The sequence below is a fragment of the Cyanistes caeruleus genome, chromosome 9 (genome assembly GCF_971803275.1).
Source record: "Cyanistes caeruleus chromosome 9, bCyaCae1.hap1.1, whole genome shotgun sequence".
NCBI classification, from domain to species: domain Eukaryota; kingdom Metazoa; phylum Chordata; class Aves; order Passeriformes; family Paridae; genus Cyanistes; species Cyanistes caeruleus.
In genome coordinates, this window is record NC_141709.1 from 1,933,807 (window position 1) to 1,950,500 (window position 16,694).

General features: G+C 45.1%; 1 protein-coding gene across 11 annotated transcripts in view; it reads right to left on the reverse strand.

Annotated features, from left to right (window-relative positions):
- Window positions 1–16,694, reverse strand: part of GORAB (golgin, RAB6 interacting) — a 29,034-nt gene that overhangs the window by 6,292 nt on the left and 6,048 nt on the right. Inside the window, exons 5-8 of one of the 11 annotated variants that reach the window (XR_015273939.1) lie at window positions 9,180–9,420; window positions 8,984–9,048; window positions 7,609–7,695; window positions 1,429–4,645 (exon numbers count right to left, since the gene is read on the reverse strand). Coding sequence is in view for 8 of the 11 variants with exons in the window: in XM_086842418.1 (XP_086698544.1) it covers window positions 7,616–7,695; window positions 8,984–9,420 (517 nt within the window). In the remaining 3 variants the exon portion in view is untranslated. Of the gene's footprint in view, window positions 1–1,051; window positions 6,632–7,608; window positions 7,696–8,983; window positions 9,421–13,894; window positions 15,605–16,694 lie in introns of those variants that run through there. The other 10 variants (XR_015273938.1, XR_015273937.1, XM_086842424.1 and 7 more) reach the window with 10 other exon arrangements.

Sequence of the window (16,694 nt, forward strand, 5' to 3'; positions counted from 1 at the left end):
AGAGAGAGCACAGGCCAGGGATGGAAGGAAGGACAGAAACACCATTTCTTCAGGACAGAAGACAATGGAAATGTTTCCACTGATTCCAATGGGTTCTGAGTCAGCGGCTGCAACCAATTTTCCTCCTAAATGGACTTCCATATGTCTAAAAGAGTCTCACAAGTGCTGGAATTTGTTACAGAACAAACCTGTACTTTATTACTCTGCTCCCTGATTCCCAGCCTTTCTCCCTTAAAATTCCTTGGTCAGCCATTTCTGGGCTTTGGGGTTCTCTTCTGAGAAATGCATTCATTTCTAAAACAAATGTTTTCCATGGAACAGGCAGAGTGAAATCTCCCCACTCTGCTCCCAGATTTCACTTTGCTTTGCTGGGAACTCGTGCCTTCAGATTCACCAGAAAATAGGAGGTTCTCTGTGCAGAGGGAAACTCATCAGACCTGGAATCTTCTATACCTTACAGATTGCCCCTGAAATAAAGGTATTTGGGCAAAAGTTTACCAGAAATTTTCCATTTGCCATGTCTCTTAAAACAGAAGATGTTTTGCCCTCTTTGCGGCAGGAATCGCTCAAGATTTTTCTGTTTCCTTCTTTCATTAAATTGAAACAAAAATTGGCAAAATGGACTTTTTCCTATTCATCACTGTTGCTTTTTTATGGAAAGAGAGTCACTTTCCTGCCCATGATTCCATTCACTACATTTAAAGGGATTTAGGAACCATTGTACCGTTTTCAGTGGTGGTTTAGGGACACTTGCATGCCCTGCTTCATATCCGTATTTGAGTGCTATCAGTGAAAATTAAGCAGTTAAATGCCTTTTATCTCATCCTGAGGTGTCAGTGAAAGCCAGACTTTCTACAATGTCTTGAAAATATGGCTCAAGTTTGATTAAGTTCCTTAAACTGAATATCATTTTCTAACTTACTGCTAATGCTACACTGAAATGGCCACAAACATTATAGTTTTCAAATTCATCTATTTAAGCAAAAATATTTTCTATTTCCTTGCAAGAACAAAAACACAGGAAGAAACTTTCAAATCAACTCTCCCAAGGAATGTCCCTAAGGCCCCATTTAATTCAGAATTTTAAGAAGTTTCTCGGTTTTCCCAAGTTTTTTTTTAGTTCATGTTAACGTTAGTTTAAGGGTGTTGGTTCAAAATGAAATCTCCAAACTTTTCATTAGAAAACAAGGCCAAAACACTTGGATTTCTTCTTCTTCCTTTGCCAAAACAGTTCGTCAAGCTGATGTGAATTCCCAAACATTTTCAGCCAACCTAAAGCACAATCTTTGGCAAACACAGAATTTGCCTAAAAAAACAAGTAATTGCCCCATTCTAAGAACAAGGATAAAATCCATCCATGATTTTAAGTGCTCAGACTCAACAGTGATGGAGTGTTTGCCCTGATGATAGAAAAAAAAAAGAAATAAATTTTGCTTATTACTTTACATATATATTTATACATTTCTGAAATTTATATACACGCACGGCCCTTTCCGTCCAACAGGAATATTTTCAACACAGAAAAAGTAAAGAGAAGAGATTTAGTGCTGATTAGAACAAAAGTTGCACTGTACCTTACAGATTTCAGCATGTCTCATTAAAACTGGGCTTGAAATATACATATCCTTTAATAAATAAAGCTTAAGGTACATAAACACTGCAGCGGATATAAATTATTTTAACCAAAGTATGTAGGGGAAAAAAAAAAAATAAAATTACTGGAACACCGTGATCCAGGGCATTTTACAGTAAATTGGACTTCATCAGCGGTTTTGCATTTTTATTTGATTTTGGAGTTCCTCCACTAAAGCTGTAAGTTTTGTAGAGTTTATTTCACACCTTGTAATTTAAAACGTTACACTCCATCGAAATTCCTCTCAAAAAAAAGGACCCGAGTAATTAATGTCTTTGGGTTCAACGTTCATTATATCCCTCTAGTGTGAAAATTCATAAAAATAAGACATGGGATTAGGAGCTTAACAGCCTCACACATTTGCAGAGCTGCTGCATTGGCAAATATTTCCCTGCCCTTTCGCAGCACAGCACTCTCCTGGCTGCTCTCATTTGTTTCACTGGATCATCCAAGTCATTAGAAAGTGCCTGAAAAGAAACTTCCATGTCTCATGCTCCTATTTTTCTTTTTTTCTTGGAAGCAGATAAATAGGATGGGTCAAGGCCGTTTCTTCCCGTGCTCTTCTCCTTTCTTCATTTGGCGCTTCCTTCATTCCACATTTTAACTCCTTCATGGGCACAATGGGAATTTTGGCCACGTGGAGCCAGGGGATTCCAGATGCCCTTGGAAAGGAAGCAAGACCTGGGGTTTGATTGCTGAGAGCTTGAATCGTTTCCTTTGTGCAAACACCCCGGGTTCTCCTCCCTGGTTCCAAGAGCTCTGGGTTGAATCACAGGCTCCGTTTTGCCCCCGGCAGATCCACAGATACAGTGGGTGAATTTGTGCAGCAAACAGTAATTTTGAGTAGAGTTTCATTTTGGAGGGACATAAACCACTCACAAAGTTGGGCTGAATTTGACAAGCACCTTTTCCCAAAAAAAACCAAACAAAACCAACAAGCCTAATACAGGAGGCTCTTTTTTAAACTTCAAAACATTTCATTCCAAAGTGTTTTCAAAGCAGAGGGGTTGACTTCATGTAGGTGTTTCTGAAATGAGCCTTTTGGAGGTTTTATTGAAAAACCCGACTTTGGGAAAAAAAAAGAAATTAAACTCTAAAATGGAACATTGTGTTTCGGATCAAACACCATGTCCTAAGTTGACTCAGTATTTCTTGTTTATTTTATCTTTCTTCTTTTCCTTTTCTTTTTTTGAGGGGGGGGGGGGACTGTTTTGGTACAAAACAAACAGAATTGCTTCATTCTTTGCTCCCTTCCCCCAGGTATCTAAATCTGACCATGGCACAAAGCATCTTTTATCCACCCAGCTCACCATCATTCATCCCAGAATGGCCAGAAACCCTCAGGAGCAGATCAGCTCGGCTCTCCCTGCAGCAAGGGCTGCACAGTTCCCTTCCAAACCGGGCAATTCCTGTTGTGCTGAAGCTCCTTCCACCTCCCAGCCTCTCATCACGGCTCCCTCTATGGCTGACAGTGAGAAATTCCAGCTCAGGATCCTCAGGACCAGCCACACTGATGTCTGAGCTGTCCAGGTTGGACTTGGAGATGTTTTAATCGAGGGGATGTGGAGTCTGCAGGAGATCTGTTCTTAGGCAGAAAGTATCACTTGGAAATTGCTGCTTTCACTGCTGCATGTGGCTGTGCAAAGGAAAATCTTTGTCCAGGATACATCAGCTATTGCATCTGTCCTGGAAATTAATTTGGAGACCTGCAGCAGCATTCCAGTGCTTTGATACCTCAGATTTAGCTTTCTGCAAAAAAGAAATCTATCTTTGGCTCCAAGATAGAACACGGTCACCGATCCGAGGAAGGGGTTTTCAGGAAGTTCTCCAAAGAAGAAAGAGCATGTCAAAGGAAAGGCCCCTTAGATTTGACTCTGTACATTTTTAAGCAATGCAATTAACTTCTAGCATCCTAACTCAGGTTTGCACATTTTGCCCCATGGGCAGTTCTTCTAACTGAATGTACTGAACACTTAGAAAAAAATTAAAAATTCTTTGAGCTTAAGAAGCTCCTACCTTCAAGTTTGATCTGGAGGCTCTGTTGTAGCCTCCCTTTGCTCTCAATACCTGGAGAGCTGTTCTGCCCTCAGAGCAACCCATCTTTGCAGCAAAAGGGCAAAGGGATTCTAAGGAAACATCAGGGCTCCTCGGATGGGTGAAAACTGGGAGATCTCTCAGCAGAGTTATTCTCTGGTTGGATCAAAAAAAACTGTCATCATATGCTGGGGCTGGTGAAGAGGTGATAAAATCATTCAGCTTTGGGACACGAGCAGTTCTCTCAAATTTAAATCAGATGGAAATGGAGTCAATTTGTTTGGAGAAGTAGCTCAGCTCTCAGCAAGGATTATGACTCTTATAATTTTCCTGTAGCTGAAAATGGAGCGTGTTTCAGAGCAGTCAACAACAACCATGCTTTTCTTATGAACTTATCTTGCATCATAGCCCTGTCCCCTCGTGAGGACAAACCACCAGGAACCTGGTGCTGTTTTCTGTGTGAGCATGCAGGGAAGCAGAGCCTTGCTTGCTCCGAGGATCTCTCCACGAGCTGACGCACAAGCACGAAGATGAGTCACAGATGGCTCGGTTGATGTTGGATTCTCAACAGATCTGAGTGAGTTTGGGATGCTTCCCACCACGAATACTTCACTCCCTGCCTCACTGCAGAGCCTGCTGTGCAAGTGCTTAAAGGGTAACACAGAGAAAGGACTGTGCCCTGGGAAGAGGAAAACCATTCTCCTCAAACACAGTTAATGGGGTGAGAAGACCCAGGTTCAAGTGTAGCAGTGGAGTTTCCAGTTAAACCTTGGGTTCTACTCAGCTTCTACTGCTGGGAGACAGATTCTGCATCACTGCAGGAGGCAGGAACTATCAGACAATTGCCAGTCAAAGGACACACAGGGTGGACTTGGTTGTGGCTCTGAGTTAGAGGATGTGTTGAGATCCTTTCCAGTTCTGTCGTTCCAGAACAGGGGATCACCCCAGCTACACCTTAATCTTGCTTGGAAGGTACACCTGGAAAGACACAGGCTACAGGTCAAGTGCCTGCACAGCAGCTGCTGAAGTAGCAGTGTAAGAAATAACAGTAATGCAACCTTCCAGCAGGAGCAGAGTCATGTTTTTCAAGGAAACATCAGAAGCATAACACATACCTAAAGAGTTGGGCAGTTCTGAGACAGAAAATTTTGTTTGAGAGCACCCAGGACGTGATTAAAACTGTTGTGATCCCATGCAGCAAACACTGATGGAGGGTGTACCACTCTGTCTGGTCCAATTTATCCTCTGAATTGTCACAGGGTAACTGTGGTCCAACAGGATTTATGCCAGATGGGGTATAATATGTCTTCCTGCAGTCAGTGTAAAATGTAAAGCCAATAAAAACACTATATACCGTGCTCTAGATAATTGAACAAAAACAACAGTGTGCACACGCCTGACTTGGAGCAGATTTATCCTGCCAGGTGATTTTGCAATGAAGAACCTGAGTGTTACTGAGGTGGAATCCTAGCCCCAACTATTGTCCTGACAAGCCCTCACCTCGTGTTTCCTGCTTACAGAGCCCTCCTGTCAGCTCAAGCTCATGTGCAGCATTCAGGGACACTAACACTGTTCTGACAGGTTATTCACTCACTATCAGCCCAATCTGGAAATGCAGCCTGCAGGGAACTCAGCAGAGATGCAAGAAGGAATACCCACGTTTGCTTTGTTAAGCTTTGGGCTGAACACCAGAAACTCTCCTCATGCCTCTTGGTCTTGAGATAAAGGAAAGGTCCAGAGCTGCCATGGCCCCATCTCCTCAAGGCAGTGCAGTTATCAGCTGAAGGCTGGATTAAGCTTGACTGAATTTCCACAGCAGGAGAGTGGCAGTGGCATGCTAACCCTTCCTTACATAGAAACACATCCCAAATGCAGTCACTGGCACAAAAAAATATTAATTTTAGGGTTAGCTGGTCACTTCTACCACAGAAACAACTGTGTCAGCATCTGCAAGTATTTAAAATTCTCAGGCTTTCTTGTCTCTATCTGCCTTCTGGGCTTTTTTGAGGCTTGATGTCAGATGGTGCTGAGTTTTCAAGCTTTTCTGCACAGGGATGAGGCCATCAGGTGATGCACAGAGTGCAGAGCCAGGCCCTAACCCTAAACCTAACCATGAAACCAGGGAGTTGTGATGTGAGCAGATAAAGTGTGGGGAGAAACTCACAGAGGGAAGACCTGGCTGTGAGGGGTTTAAAAAGACCTTGAGAAAATCTCTACATTGAAAGTTTGTAATATTGAAGGAGAGGAAGGAAAATATCAGACAAGAGGAGGAGGAGAAGAAGTTCCTTTCTAACTGAAGAGACCACCTGAGCAGGGAGTGGAGCAGAGATGATACATGAGCAGAAACACTGGAGGACAGTGCAGCAGAGGTTTCCATCTGGGCTCTACCTGATCTCCAAAAGCAACCCCACTATCAGGAAAACAAGGAGGCACAAATTTAGCAGAGGAGCCTGGGAAGTATTGTCAGTATTGTCTTTTAAGGACATGGCCCTGACAGGAAGTCTGGCATCTTTTCTTTCTGACACAGGTGAGAAAAGCAAACAGAAGAAATCCAAAGAAGCATCAGCTGTTCTTCATGTCCAAAGCAGAAGCAGGAATCCACGAGGCCAAGCAGGACTGGGAACCAAAAGCTCTGAGTTGAATTAGCTCTGTACCAGTTGGTGCTGTGAGAGAAGCCAAGTTTCTACCTTGCATGGATTCCCTGCGCTCTGGTGTGCAGCTGAGCCCCAGCCGTCCACAGGGTGGATGTTTTAGTGCCTGGCTCTTTTTAACTGGCACATGTTAAGAGCTTTGAATTAACAGGTGCATAAAAACTGTCAAAAAACACTTAGCTCTCAAGACAGTCTGTCGGTTGTATTAAAAATATGGTTTTATGTAACCACATTCTCTCAACACTTGCTGGGTATTACGGCATGGGAAAGTCACTCGCCCTTTCCAAATGAAAGCAGCCATGTTTAAACTCTCCTGCAGGGATAAAAAAAAAAGGGAAAAAAAAAAAAAAAAGAAAGAAAATGAGAAAGACTACGGCTCCTCTGATCTTGCCAAGGATTTGCTCCTGTTTTAAACACTAGAGGTTGATTTTTTTCCAGCAGAACAGAACTGGCCTAAAGCTCCAGACTAGGGGCAAGCACCCCAGCAGGTCAAAAGGCCAGTGTCTTGCAGGCTTAGAGAGGTGGAAATGAGGGGTTTTTGACAACTGAATGGGAAGATGTCTCACTTGCTGACTGAGGAGGTGATATTTACTGTAAGCATGGCCTGGGTTTTAAAAAAAACCCTGAGTTTAACAGGGGTTTAGAGCTAGGAAAAGAAGCCAAACTATTTGTGCCCGTATTTCAGAAGAGGTTTAGAAATAGTTTTAGTCCTCAATCTTCCCTCAGTCATGAATCCAGAACATCTGGGATCCCAGAAACAAAAGCATCAGGTTTCCAGAGTGGAAAGAGCTCTAAGACAGAGACAGGTCCAGAAGAATTTTTAAAACTCTCTAAAGCATTTCTGAAATCAGTTCCCTTTCAAATATGTGGCAAATCCATTAAAGTGGGTTTTGGATTAGTTTTACTGCCTCTTGATAAAAGCCATTCGCACCTTTGATGTGTTTGAGGATAGCAGCCATCCCAAATGCCTTCCCCAGGCCTCGCCTCCACCAGGAAGTCTCCTTTTGCCTCTCCCCAGGAATGCCCAGCTGGGTTATCATTTGTCACCTCACCCGGAGGTGACCAGCTGAAACCAGCCACCTCTGGGGTTGCAGACACGGTAGGTGAAAGCAATGATTTCTGAGTGCAAAGTGTTTAGGGTGTAACGGTGAACATGGATAACCCCAAAGCCTGGGAGAAGTGGGAAGAACAGCAGGGACGTGGAATTCTAGAAGAGGATGTGAGCTGAATCCTGCTGAGTTTTAGTTCTATGAATTAAAGAATTTCAAGTATCACCCTGTGCTCACCCACCTTCTCCTCAGCCTGGTGGCTCTGGGGAGCCCTGGTTATTTGCCTGGCCTGGAGGACAGATGGGCCCATGAAATTTCTTGGCAGCTGCTGGAAGTAGAAAGGGAAACTCTTTGAAAGACAGAAGGAGAAAAGGAAACTGGTGGCTTGGAAGGGTGCAAGTAATGAAAGGCTCCAGTGTGGCAGGCAGCTGGGGTAGAGGAGGCTGACTAATCCTTGAAAAGCAAATGGTGACTCCCTTCTCTGCAAAGCAGATAGAGCTTTGTTAATGTTGAGGCCAGAAGGAGCACCATGAGGGCCCAAGTGCAACTTGCCAGGCCAAAGAAAGTATTTTCCAACAGCTTCTCAAGTTCTGCCAGCAAAAGCATCATCCCTGAGAGACTCACAGGGGGACTGTCACTGACAGCAGCAGATACTGTCCAGGAGTGGAGCCTGCCTGCTTGGCAGTGCTGTTTTCCTGCAGAACTGGTTAATGTCAGTGAGACTGATGAACACTCCACAGTAGTTAAGGGATGCAGTGGGATGTCATGGAGAGAAGTCCACTCCTAAATATTTTGATTTGAGGAATGAAGAAAAGAAAACAACTGGCATTTTAGCATATTGGGGGAAAAATGATCTGGAAGCAAGAAGAAAATCCTGCAGAGAATGAGGCATGACTTTTTAAAACAGCTGCAGGATGTTCTTCTTGGAGGCTCAGAGAAGCACGTTAGGAAAACCCTGGAATGGACCTGGTTCTTCATGAGCACATCCTCACGCCAAAGAATATCATCTTCTCCATGAAACAAACCACCAAAACGTGGGAGCAGCTGCAGCTCACACGACAGCCAAGCCAGAGACACAACCTCTAGGAGACCATCAGCACCACAGACAATGAAATCTGCACCATCAGCAGCCAGAGTCATCACCTGAACTGCTGCAGAACTATTTAAGACGTGATGCGGGTTTGGGGTGATGCTCAGAAACCTACTCCAGATGCAAACTGGGAAACTTTGAAGAAAATGATGTCTGAATTGGATTAACCTCTCCTTGAGACAAGGACAGAATCTGTCTACACTGGACTGGGGGAAGTGACTTAAGCCTGCAAAGGCAGAGCTGTACCTAGCTCACATGCCCAAGGCAGCGAGTGTACTCAGCAGAGATTTCGGCAGAGGCTCACAGCATGGCTCTGCCAGGAGTTTGCTGCCCAAGCTAACAATCAAACCAAGGGACAGTCTGTGACTCTTAAATGCAGTCAACAAATACTTCTAGTGAGGTATCCTTGATGGGCTGATGGCCTCCTAGGGCAGTGGCAGCACAAAGGGTTTCCCTCCCACATGGAAAAAGGGAGTAAGGTAACATGGCTTGCTGAGACACCATCTGCAGGATACCCAGCTCCTACCTGTGAAGGAGTCACACCAGCAGGGAGCTGCTGGTACCTGCTGCCTAGGAACAACTCCCAGAGCTCTCCATCCCTTCAGTTCTCCTGGGGATGCAGCTCTCCATCCCTTCAGTTCTCCTGGGGATGCAGCTCTCCATCCCTTCAGTTCTCCTGGGGATGCAGCTCTCCATCCCTTCAGTTCTCCTGGGGATGCAGCTCTCCATCCCTTCAGTTCTCCTGGGGATGCAGTGGTCCACGTGGAGGCAATGGCCAAGACGGTCAGCTGCCCTTTAGCTACATGGTAGGCAGCTGAAGGGCTCCTATTTCTGTTGCTGCAGAGCAGCCACAGCCTCGCTCGGTATCCATCACCAGCCAGACACCATTGCCAAGCTTGTAGCTCATGGAGTGACTCTGTCCTTTGCTCTGCTCCTCCTTTAGTGGCTCGATGAAGGAGGGAGCTGTGGAGGTGAAATAACTCGGTGAGATCTCCTCCAGGACAGTCAGGGACCAATGCAGGAGCAGCACAAGGTCAGCAATTGTGCATTTAGAGCTGCTCCTGCTGCATGTCTGCAGCCATTCCATTACAAACCCATCACAGCATTTGAGGGCTCCCAGGCCACAGCAAGTTCAGAGCAGTGCCTTCCCAGGCTGAGATTTGGGGCTCAGTTTGGCTCTGCATCATCAGGAAACACCAGCAAACCAGAACAAGGACCAGTTACTGCAGAGAGAAATGTCAGACAGACATTTGAAGGGTGAGATTCGGCCCTGGTAACACAAACACGAGAGGATCACACCAGCACTTACCAACTGCTAGAGTAAAGAAACCTTGTGTGGGGAAGTTAAAAAGGCCCATCACTCAGGGATTTATTTCTGACACATATAATTTTTGTTGCCCATAAAGCTTTTTTTTTTTTTGTGTTTGGGTGTTTTTGTCTTACTCAGCTCCAGCCCTTGAAAGCTGACTGAAGGCAGGCCATGGCTTCAGCCATGAAGTGACTCTGTTCCTTCATTCTCCCACATCCTCCCCAATTCTAAACAATGAAAGAGACTGAAGGGATATCCCCAGCACTGCAGTTTTCCCTTGGGATGATTTTTATCCACTTCAATGGCATCACAAGTCATGAAATGGGCTCTTTCATCTCTCGGGGTTTCATTTTTTGCTGTGAGGAACCTCCAACGCTTTTTTCTTGCTGCCTGCACAATTGGATCCCAAGGCTCCACCAGAGCACTGGGCTGAACTGGGTACAGGGCAGCCTATTCCATCCCAAATTTCCATCAGTCTCCAGAAAACAGCACAGTCCTTACACGGTGGAAAAGGCTCCTGGAAAAGGAGTCATGTGTTCCATTCCCCAGCTCCAGAGCTGCAGTGCCAACATGTGGCTTCCCAGTCCCAGCTATCACATCCCTGCTGCTGCTGGACTTTCTGCACTCATGTCACCACCCACCACTATTCACCAGGACACCAGCCCCTGAAGGATGGTGTGGCTTGGAGTGCTCAGACTGTTGAATCCCTGCCACACGAGTTTTACCTACTTGCCCAAGAGCAATTTCTCCCAGCTCTCCCCTCTTGCACTCATGTGCCAGGTGTGAAAACCACTTTAGACATCAAAACCCGCTGCTCAGCACTGGCAGCGTGGAAAAATAAAATCACTGGCTGATCAGCCAAACAAGCAGGTGGGAGTGTAAGGACAGAGGCAGGAGAGACAAGGTACTAAACCTGCCCAGTGCTCCCAAGTGCCTCGTTAGACTGATTTATGTTTAGCTAATTGAGAAAATGACCCTAACTACACAATCCAGGCCTTAATTCAGAAAGGCCCAAGCTTTTTAGTGTCTCTACCTGAGCCTTAAAAGGCATGATTTAAACCCTGTAACTAACAGGCTGCCAAAGGCAAGGATTTGAAGGATCTGATGTCCTATCATGCCGAGGGGGTGAGGCTTGGCTCACTTCTCTTTTTACTTGGTCTTTCCCCACTGATATCTGAGTTCTCTGCTGGGACATAAATCAGGGAAACCATGAAGGAAACCAGTCTCGTGCCCCATCAAAGGAGCCAACACTCTCTTTAATGGGACCATGCAGCCCAGCTGAAATAGGGCACTTAACAAGCATGTGGTTTCTATAACACCAGCCCACATCTCTGCACCCTGCTTGCACTGCCACTGGCAAAACCCTTCGTCCATTGCACGCCACACCTGCTGATATCCATGGAGTTAGGAAAGAGACCTTGATATAACACCAAAGTGCTGAACATAGGATTTCTGGGATGGATCAGGCATGCAGAAAAAATTTAGCAATCTCTCAGCAACTGCATGAAGCCTTATACTCAGCTATGGCACGTGCAGGAGGGGAGCAGAGAAACCCAAGACAGTGTTACACAGAACCCCACTGAAGTACCAAGCTTGGTGCAGAACATGCAGATGCTCAAAGATCCCACATAAGGTGCATCTGGTGAAGTTCCAGGCCCCAGGTGTGGGTGTTTAATCCAAACTTGAACCTTCACAGGAGCTAGGAACAGTAAGTCTTGAGGTCCTACTGTCCTAAGCAGAAAATACAGACTAGACAGAATCCCAGCAGAGGAGGGAATTCAACAGTGCTCTGCCCCTTTCCTGGGCTCCAGAACTTCCCCACAGGTTAAGCTGCCATGAGCATTCCTCTCTAGCATGTTCCTAATGCAGCTGATCAAGAAACACAGTGCCTCCAGCCACAAGGCCAGTCTTTGCATTTCTCTCTCATTAGTTTTTCCTCATTCAGTTCAGATGGGATCCAGGCCCAAAGGAAAGACTCCACTGCATCACAGAAGGTATTAGGAAGAAAAATGGCTGATGGAGAACCCGAGTCCCTCCCCAGAAAGTTCCCCCAAGCTCAAACCTCTTGAGAGCCCAGCTTCATCTGGCTGGATGTACAATCAGATTGGGGGTTATCCAAGTGTTTTACACCATGATCTGCACATCCATGGGAACCCCAGGCTGAGTCATGACCATCTGTGCTCATTTAAACATTTCTTGACAGAGGAGGGAGTGCTAATCCTGACATCCTGGCCAAAATGCAATGTGGATAATTATACTGTGCTTTGTAACGTTCTCAGTGGTGCACATTGGTGTCTTCCAGTTCCTCCCATAATGGTAATTTGGTGATCCAACACAGAAATGGCCACGTTGCCAGAGGAGAGTGCCCTGTCCCAAACCCAGCAGTGGCACTGTCAGACATTGCACATCTCTATTTTCTCTGCCACGGGTGCTCAATGCCAGTGCACCTCACACCAGACTTCAACCTCTACCTGTGCAAGAAGGCTGCACTAAAATTCTGCCCACTCATTCCTGAGCTGTGCTGAGCTTTCCATTTTATCATTCTTCTGAAGGGATACAAAAGTGGACAGCACACCTGCCCTCAGTGCATCCCCCTGGGGCAGCAGGACAAACCTTGTAACATCAGCTGCTACAAAGGCAAAAAAGGATTTGCTTGAAGAGCCTCAATTCCGACAGCTCTCATTCCTTCAAGGAGAAATAAGAAAAAAACCCCAAACCTTTTGTTGCACCAAAATCATCTCCTGGCATTTCTGACCAGCACACATGTTGTTACAATTAGGACTGGACTCCTTGGCTCCGGCACAGGGGGAATTTTAAACCGGCACACTGGCACCCATCAAAACATTTGCGAACTTCCAAAGTGGAACTGACACCACGGTAGTGGTTTATATCACACGTCAGAGAAAGGCTTCATAACTGAGATCAAACAAGTTAACTCTTCAGCTCCCTGTCCAGCAAGAGCAGCCTGATGCTGGGCTGCTATTGTTATTCCATAAGGCTGTTTCACGTGGCTTCCAGCCAGTCCACTTCACTTTGCAGGCTCAGAAGTTAAAGACAGAGAGAACTGGCCAGAACTTCAACAAGGGACTTGTAAGAGACCAGAAACTTCTGATTGTAACAGCACCTGCCCTCTCAGGCAGAAACAACCCCAGCTCTATCAGAATGGTACACAAGAATGTTTCAGCCTCTAAGTTTTGTTGCATATAAACTTACTCCCTTCTAGGAAACTCATAACCTTAAGCAGTTGTCCAAAAAAACATAAATCTTTGGACTTGGAAGTTTTTGGAACACCATTTTCAGAGTTCAAATAATCTTACCTGGGACAACAAGGTGTAGAAATAGTCTAACCACATTTTTTCCTACCAGAGAACCATAAATTATATGCAAAACGGTGTCGGTGTGATTTCTGTAAATACCCTTTGCAATTCAACTCTTCTGTCAGAAGCTCTTCTGTGTGTCCCCAGTGTGCTGAACACAACTGTAATGAGGAACAGAGCTATCCTCTAGGCCTTTGAATCTCCTGAGGAACAACTGGGGACAGCTGCAGAGGATGGAAATGAGAATGGTACAATTAAATTATTACTGCACTTACTGGTATCCCATTCTGAAAACCGTCAGCAGGTCGCTACAAGGTGTCCTGCAACAGCAGACACAGCAAAGGAAGTCAGTCACAATTTTCTCACAACACCATCAAATCTTCTGCCTTTAGGTCAGGTTCTCCAGAAAAATAACAGGGAATGAAGTGTACCAGCAACAACAGAGCAATGCTTCATACGTATTTCTAACACCACTTTGGAGTTAAATTCTATTTAAATTAGCCCAAATGATGAGTGGCTGCTCTAGGAAATGTATTCATCCCACTTTCTCCTGTGTATGGAAGGCACCAAGAGAGGTTTTCCATGGTTGCCCTGAGCCAGTTAATTGAAAAGATTCCTGCCAAGCTGTATCCTGCCATGTCTTTACTTCCTGCATCCCTGTATTTTGGAACAGCCTTTTTTGAGGTTTTATTTTCACACAGCGGAAAGTTGCCAAAGGACGTATCTGATTCTACCATTTATCATCTCCTGTGGAAGAACACGGATCCCTCTATCAGTCTCAGATATCACAACTGAAAGTAAACACACTGTGTACAAGATGCACTGATTTATTAATAGAATAAAAGTGAAATGTAGTGACATGTTTTTCCACTGTTCAAGCCATAGAGACAATCACTGTCCCATTTATAGACTCGGTGGCGTCATTCAGCAACTCATTCATAAACTTGGACCCAACACGTCCAGGTCAGGTATTCCAGGAACCATTCCCACACTTCCCTGATACCAAGAGGTTAATTGTGAGTGCAGTCCCCATGGTTTGCAGCTGCAATCAGTCTATGGGAGATTTTCCTATGTTCTCTTTTGATTCCTGAGGCTTTCTCCACCTGGAATAGCTTTTTAAAGCCTTTCAACAGCAATAAAGCAAATCAGCTGAACTTTTGTGGGGTACTAACCTGCTCTTCAGGCAAGAAAATGCATTAAATGTTCTACAAAAATATGCTTGTTTCAAATATACTCTGGGGATTATTCACTACAAGATGAATTATTGGCTAATTATGGCTAATTATTGTCACTTTGAGGCAACTACAACAGAGAAAATCTCTGCAATGGAACAGCTTTAAATGTAACACACTCTTTCGTGTGTTTCTACTTCTACGTTCTGCAATGTCTTAAACTGTAACCCATAATTTTTGCTAAACCCTAGCAGCTGTGATTTCACAGCTAATAGTGTTATCAATGTACAGCTTCATGATTCAGCATGGCCTGAAAGGAACAGGAGAAGCGATAAACACGAGGTATTACGACTGACTTTGCAGTTTGCCTCAATACGCAAATTTCCCTTAAATCAGGAAAGAGAAACCTCTATGAAGGCAATTAATGTAAGCACTTGGCTTTCACAGCATGAGAAACCGTTGGAAACTAATCCCTTATGGATACAAAGGAAGACAAACATCCCATTGCAGTTGTCAGAATGTGCTCTGAAGCAGACCGAGGTTTCTCCTGTAGGTATCATTCTCTTGCACACTGCTCAGAACAGGCATCCGTGGGTATCAAAAAGCTGAAAATCTTTGGACAAACCCTACTGTTCACTTCCAAGTGTCCTGTTTCAGGAAGGTACAAAAGCCCATGAAGAACTGGGCAGTAGAACATACACCAGAATGATGAGAGATGATGAACCCCAAATGCGTCTTGTGGAAAGAAAAGAGCCTTTAAAATTTGAAAACAGTAAAAAGGAAGAGAGAAATCGAGTGTGTATTACTGGCACTGCTGAAGCCCAGATACAACATAGAGCCACAAGCCTGCAGGGAGTGCCTCATCCATAACCACTGGCTTATCTGTGTCCAGCAGTCATGTGGCAGAACAAGCTGGGGAGCTTCCTGAAGTCACATTTACTGCCTGAGCTTGGCTGTTCACGTTGGAAAGGGATTTGGTCCTGGGGTTTTGAGATTGTTCAGAAACTGCAGGAGAAGCGGCAGCAGCGTGGTCAGCCTGCTGGTTCTCCTGCCCCACACCACCGGGAGCAGGGTTCTCCTGGGCTGTCCCAGCGTGGCTGGATTGTCTCCCTGCCTCTGCCTCCTGTTGCTGCAGCATCTGTTCCACCTCGATCTCCAGCTCCAAATTTTCCTCATCTGCCTCCACATCCAGCTGCTGCATTAACTCCTCCAGCTTCCTGGCCTTGCGGAGCTCGTTCTGCTGGATGATGGTGCACAGGTGCTCCGTGAGGTGCTCCTTGATCTCCGTCTTGTGCTGCAGGTCCAGCTTGGCCGCCACGTACTCCGACTCAGCCTTGTCGTAGCGCTTCCTGCAAAACCATCAGCATTTCTGGAGGGTTAATTCTCACAGCACCTCACACCCTGACACGGGGAGAGGTACTTGAAGATTCCCTGGAATGCAATGTGCTCTGCAATGCATTGTGCCAGCTGTTCATGATGTGCTGCCACATCAGCAAGAGGGAAGAAGAGTGAATGGATCAAAACTTCTCTGGACACTGGGGGCTCTGCTGTTGTGTATTCTAAGAGTTAACTTGCTCAGATTGAATCACAAACACCCATTTTTACTGCCTGTTTGAAGAGATGCATCCTGGCAGCAGAAAGAACCCATCAGAAATTGCAGTGTTTTCACACTTCTAATGGGAACACCCACTCAGTGAACTGAAACACCACAAAGCAGCCGGGTGTTTTTCTAACCCCACAGATACAGATGCTCGATGGAGCACGTTGACATTTGGATCCTGTGCTTTTCTGGCCACCCATACCCATGTTCAGAAAACCAGGGGCAGCACAGACTGACACTGCACATGACATCAACACAGATGTAGAATTTTATTGCAAACATCCGTCCCGACACTCACCTCCTGCCAATTTGCACTTCCTGTCATGACAAGTACAGCAAAAAATGGAATATTCTAAGTATTTATTAAGTTAACACACAAAGAATATCTAGCACTTTAATGGCTGGTGTCCACATTAATGATGCATCTTTCACTACATCAGTGAACCTGTGTATTAATTCTACTTAAAAGATAGATGCAATTTTGCTTATCAGTAAAGGGAACACATGAAGGCTTTTGCAGCCTGACTGCAGAGCACTCAAAAAACTGGTCAGGTGGTTGAATAAAAGAATCCAGCTCTTTTATAAAACCAAATTCCAGTATCTGCCTAAACAAAGCAACAGAAAGATAGGAGAGGTCCTTTGCTTAGTGAAACAGAAGGAAATAAGACATAGAAAAGCCTTCCCAAATATCTTTTAAATAATATGACTTTTACACAGCTGTAAAGGCTATGTCTGCAGTGGGCAGAAGATGCCCACTTATGTTTCCCTCTCAAGAAAGTCAAGATTTCTCTGGGTCAGATGCCTGAAGTGGTAAAATTAATGCTATGTTGTAAACATCT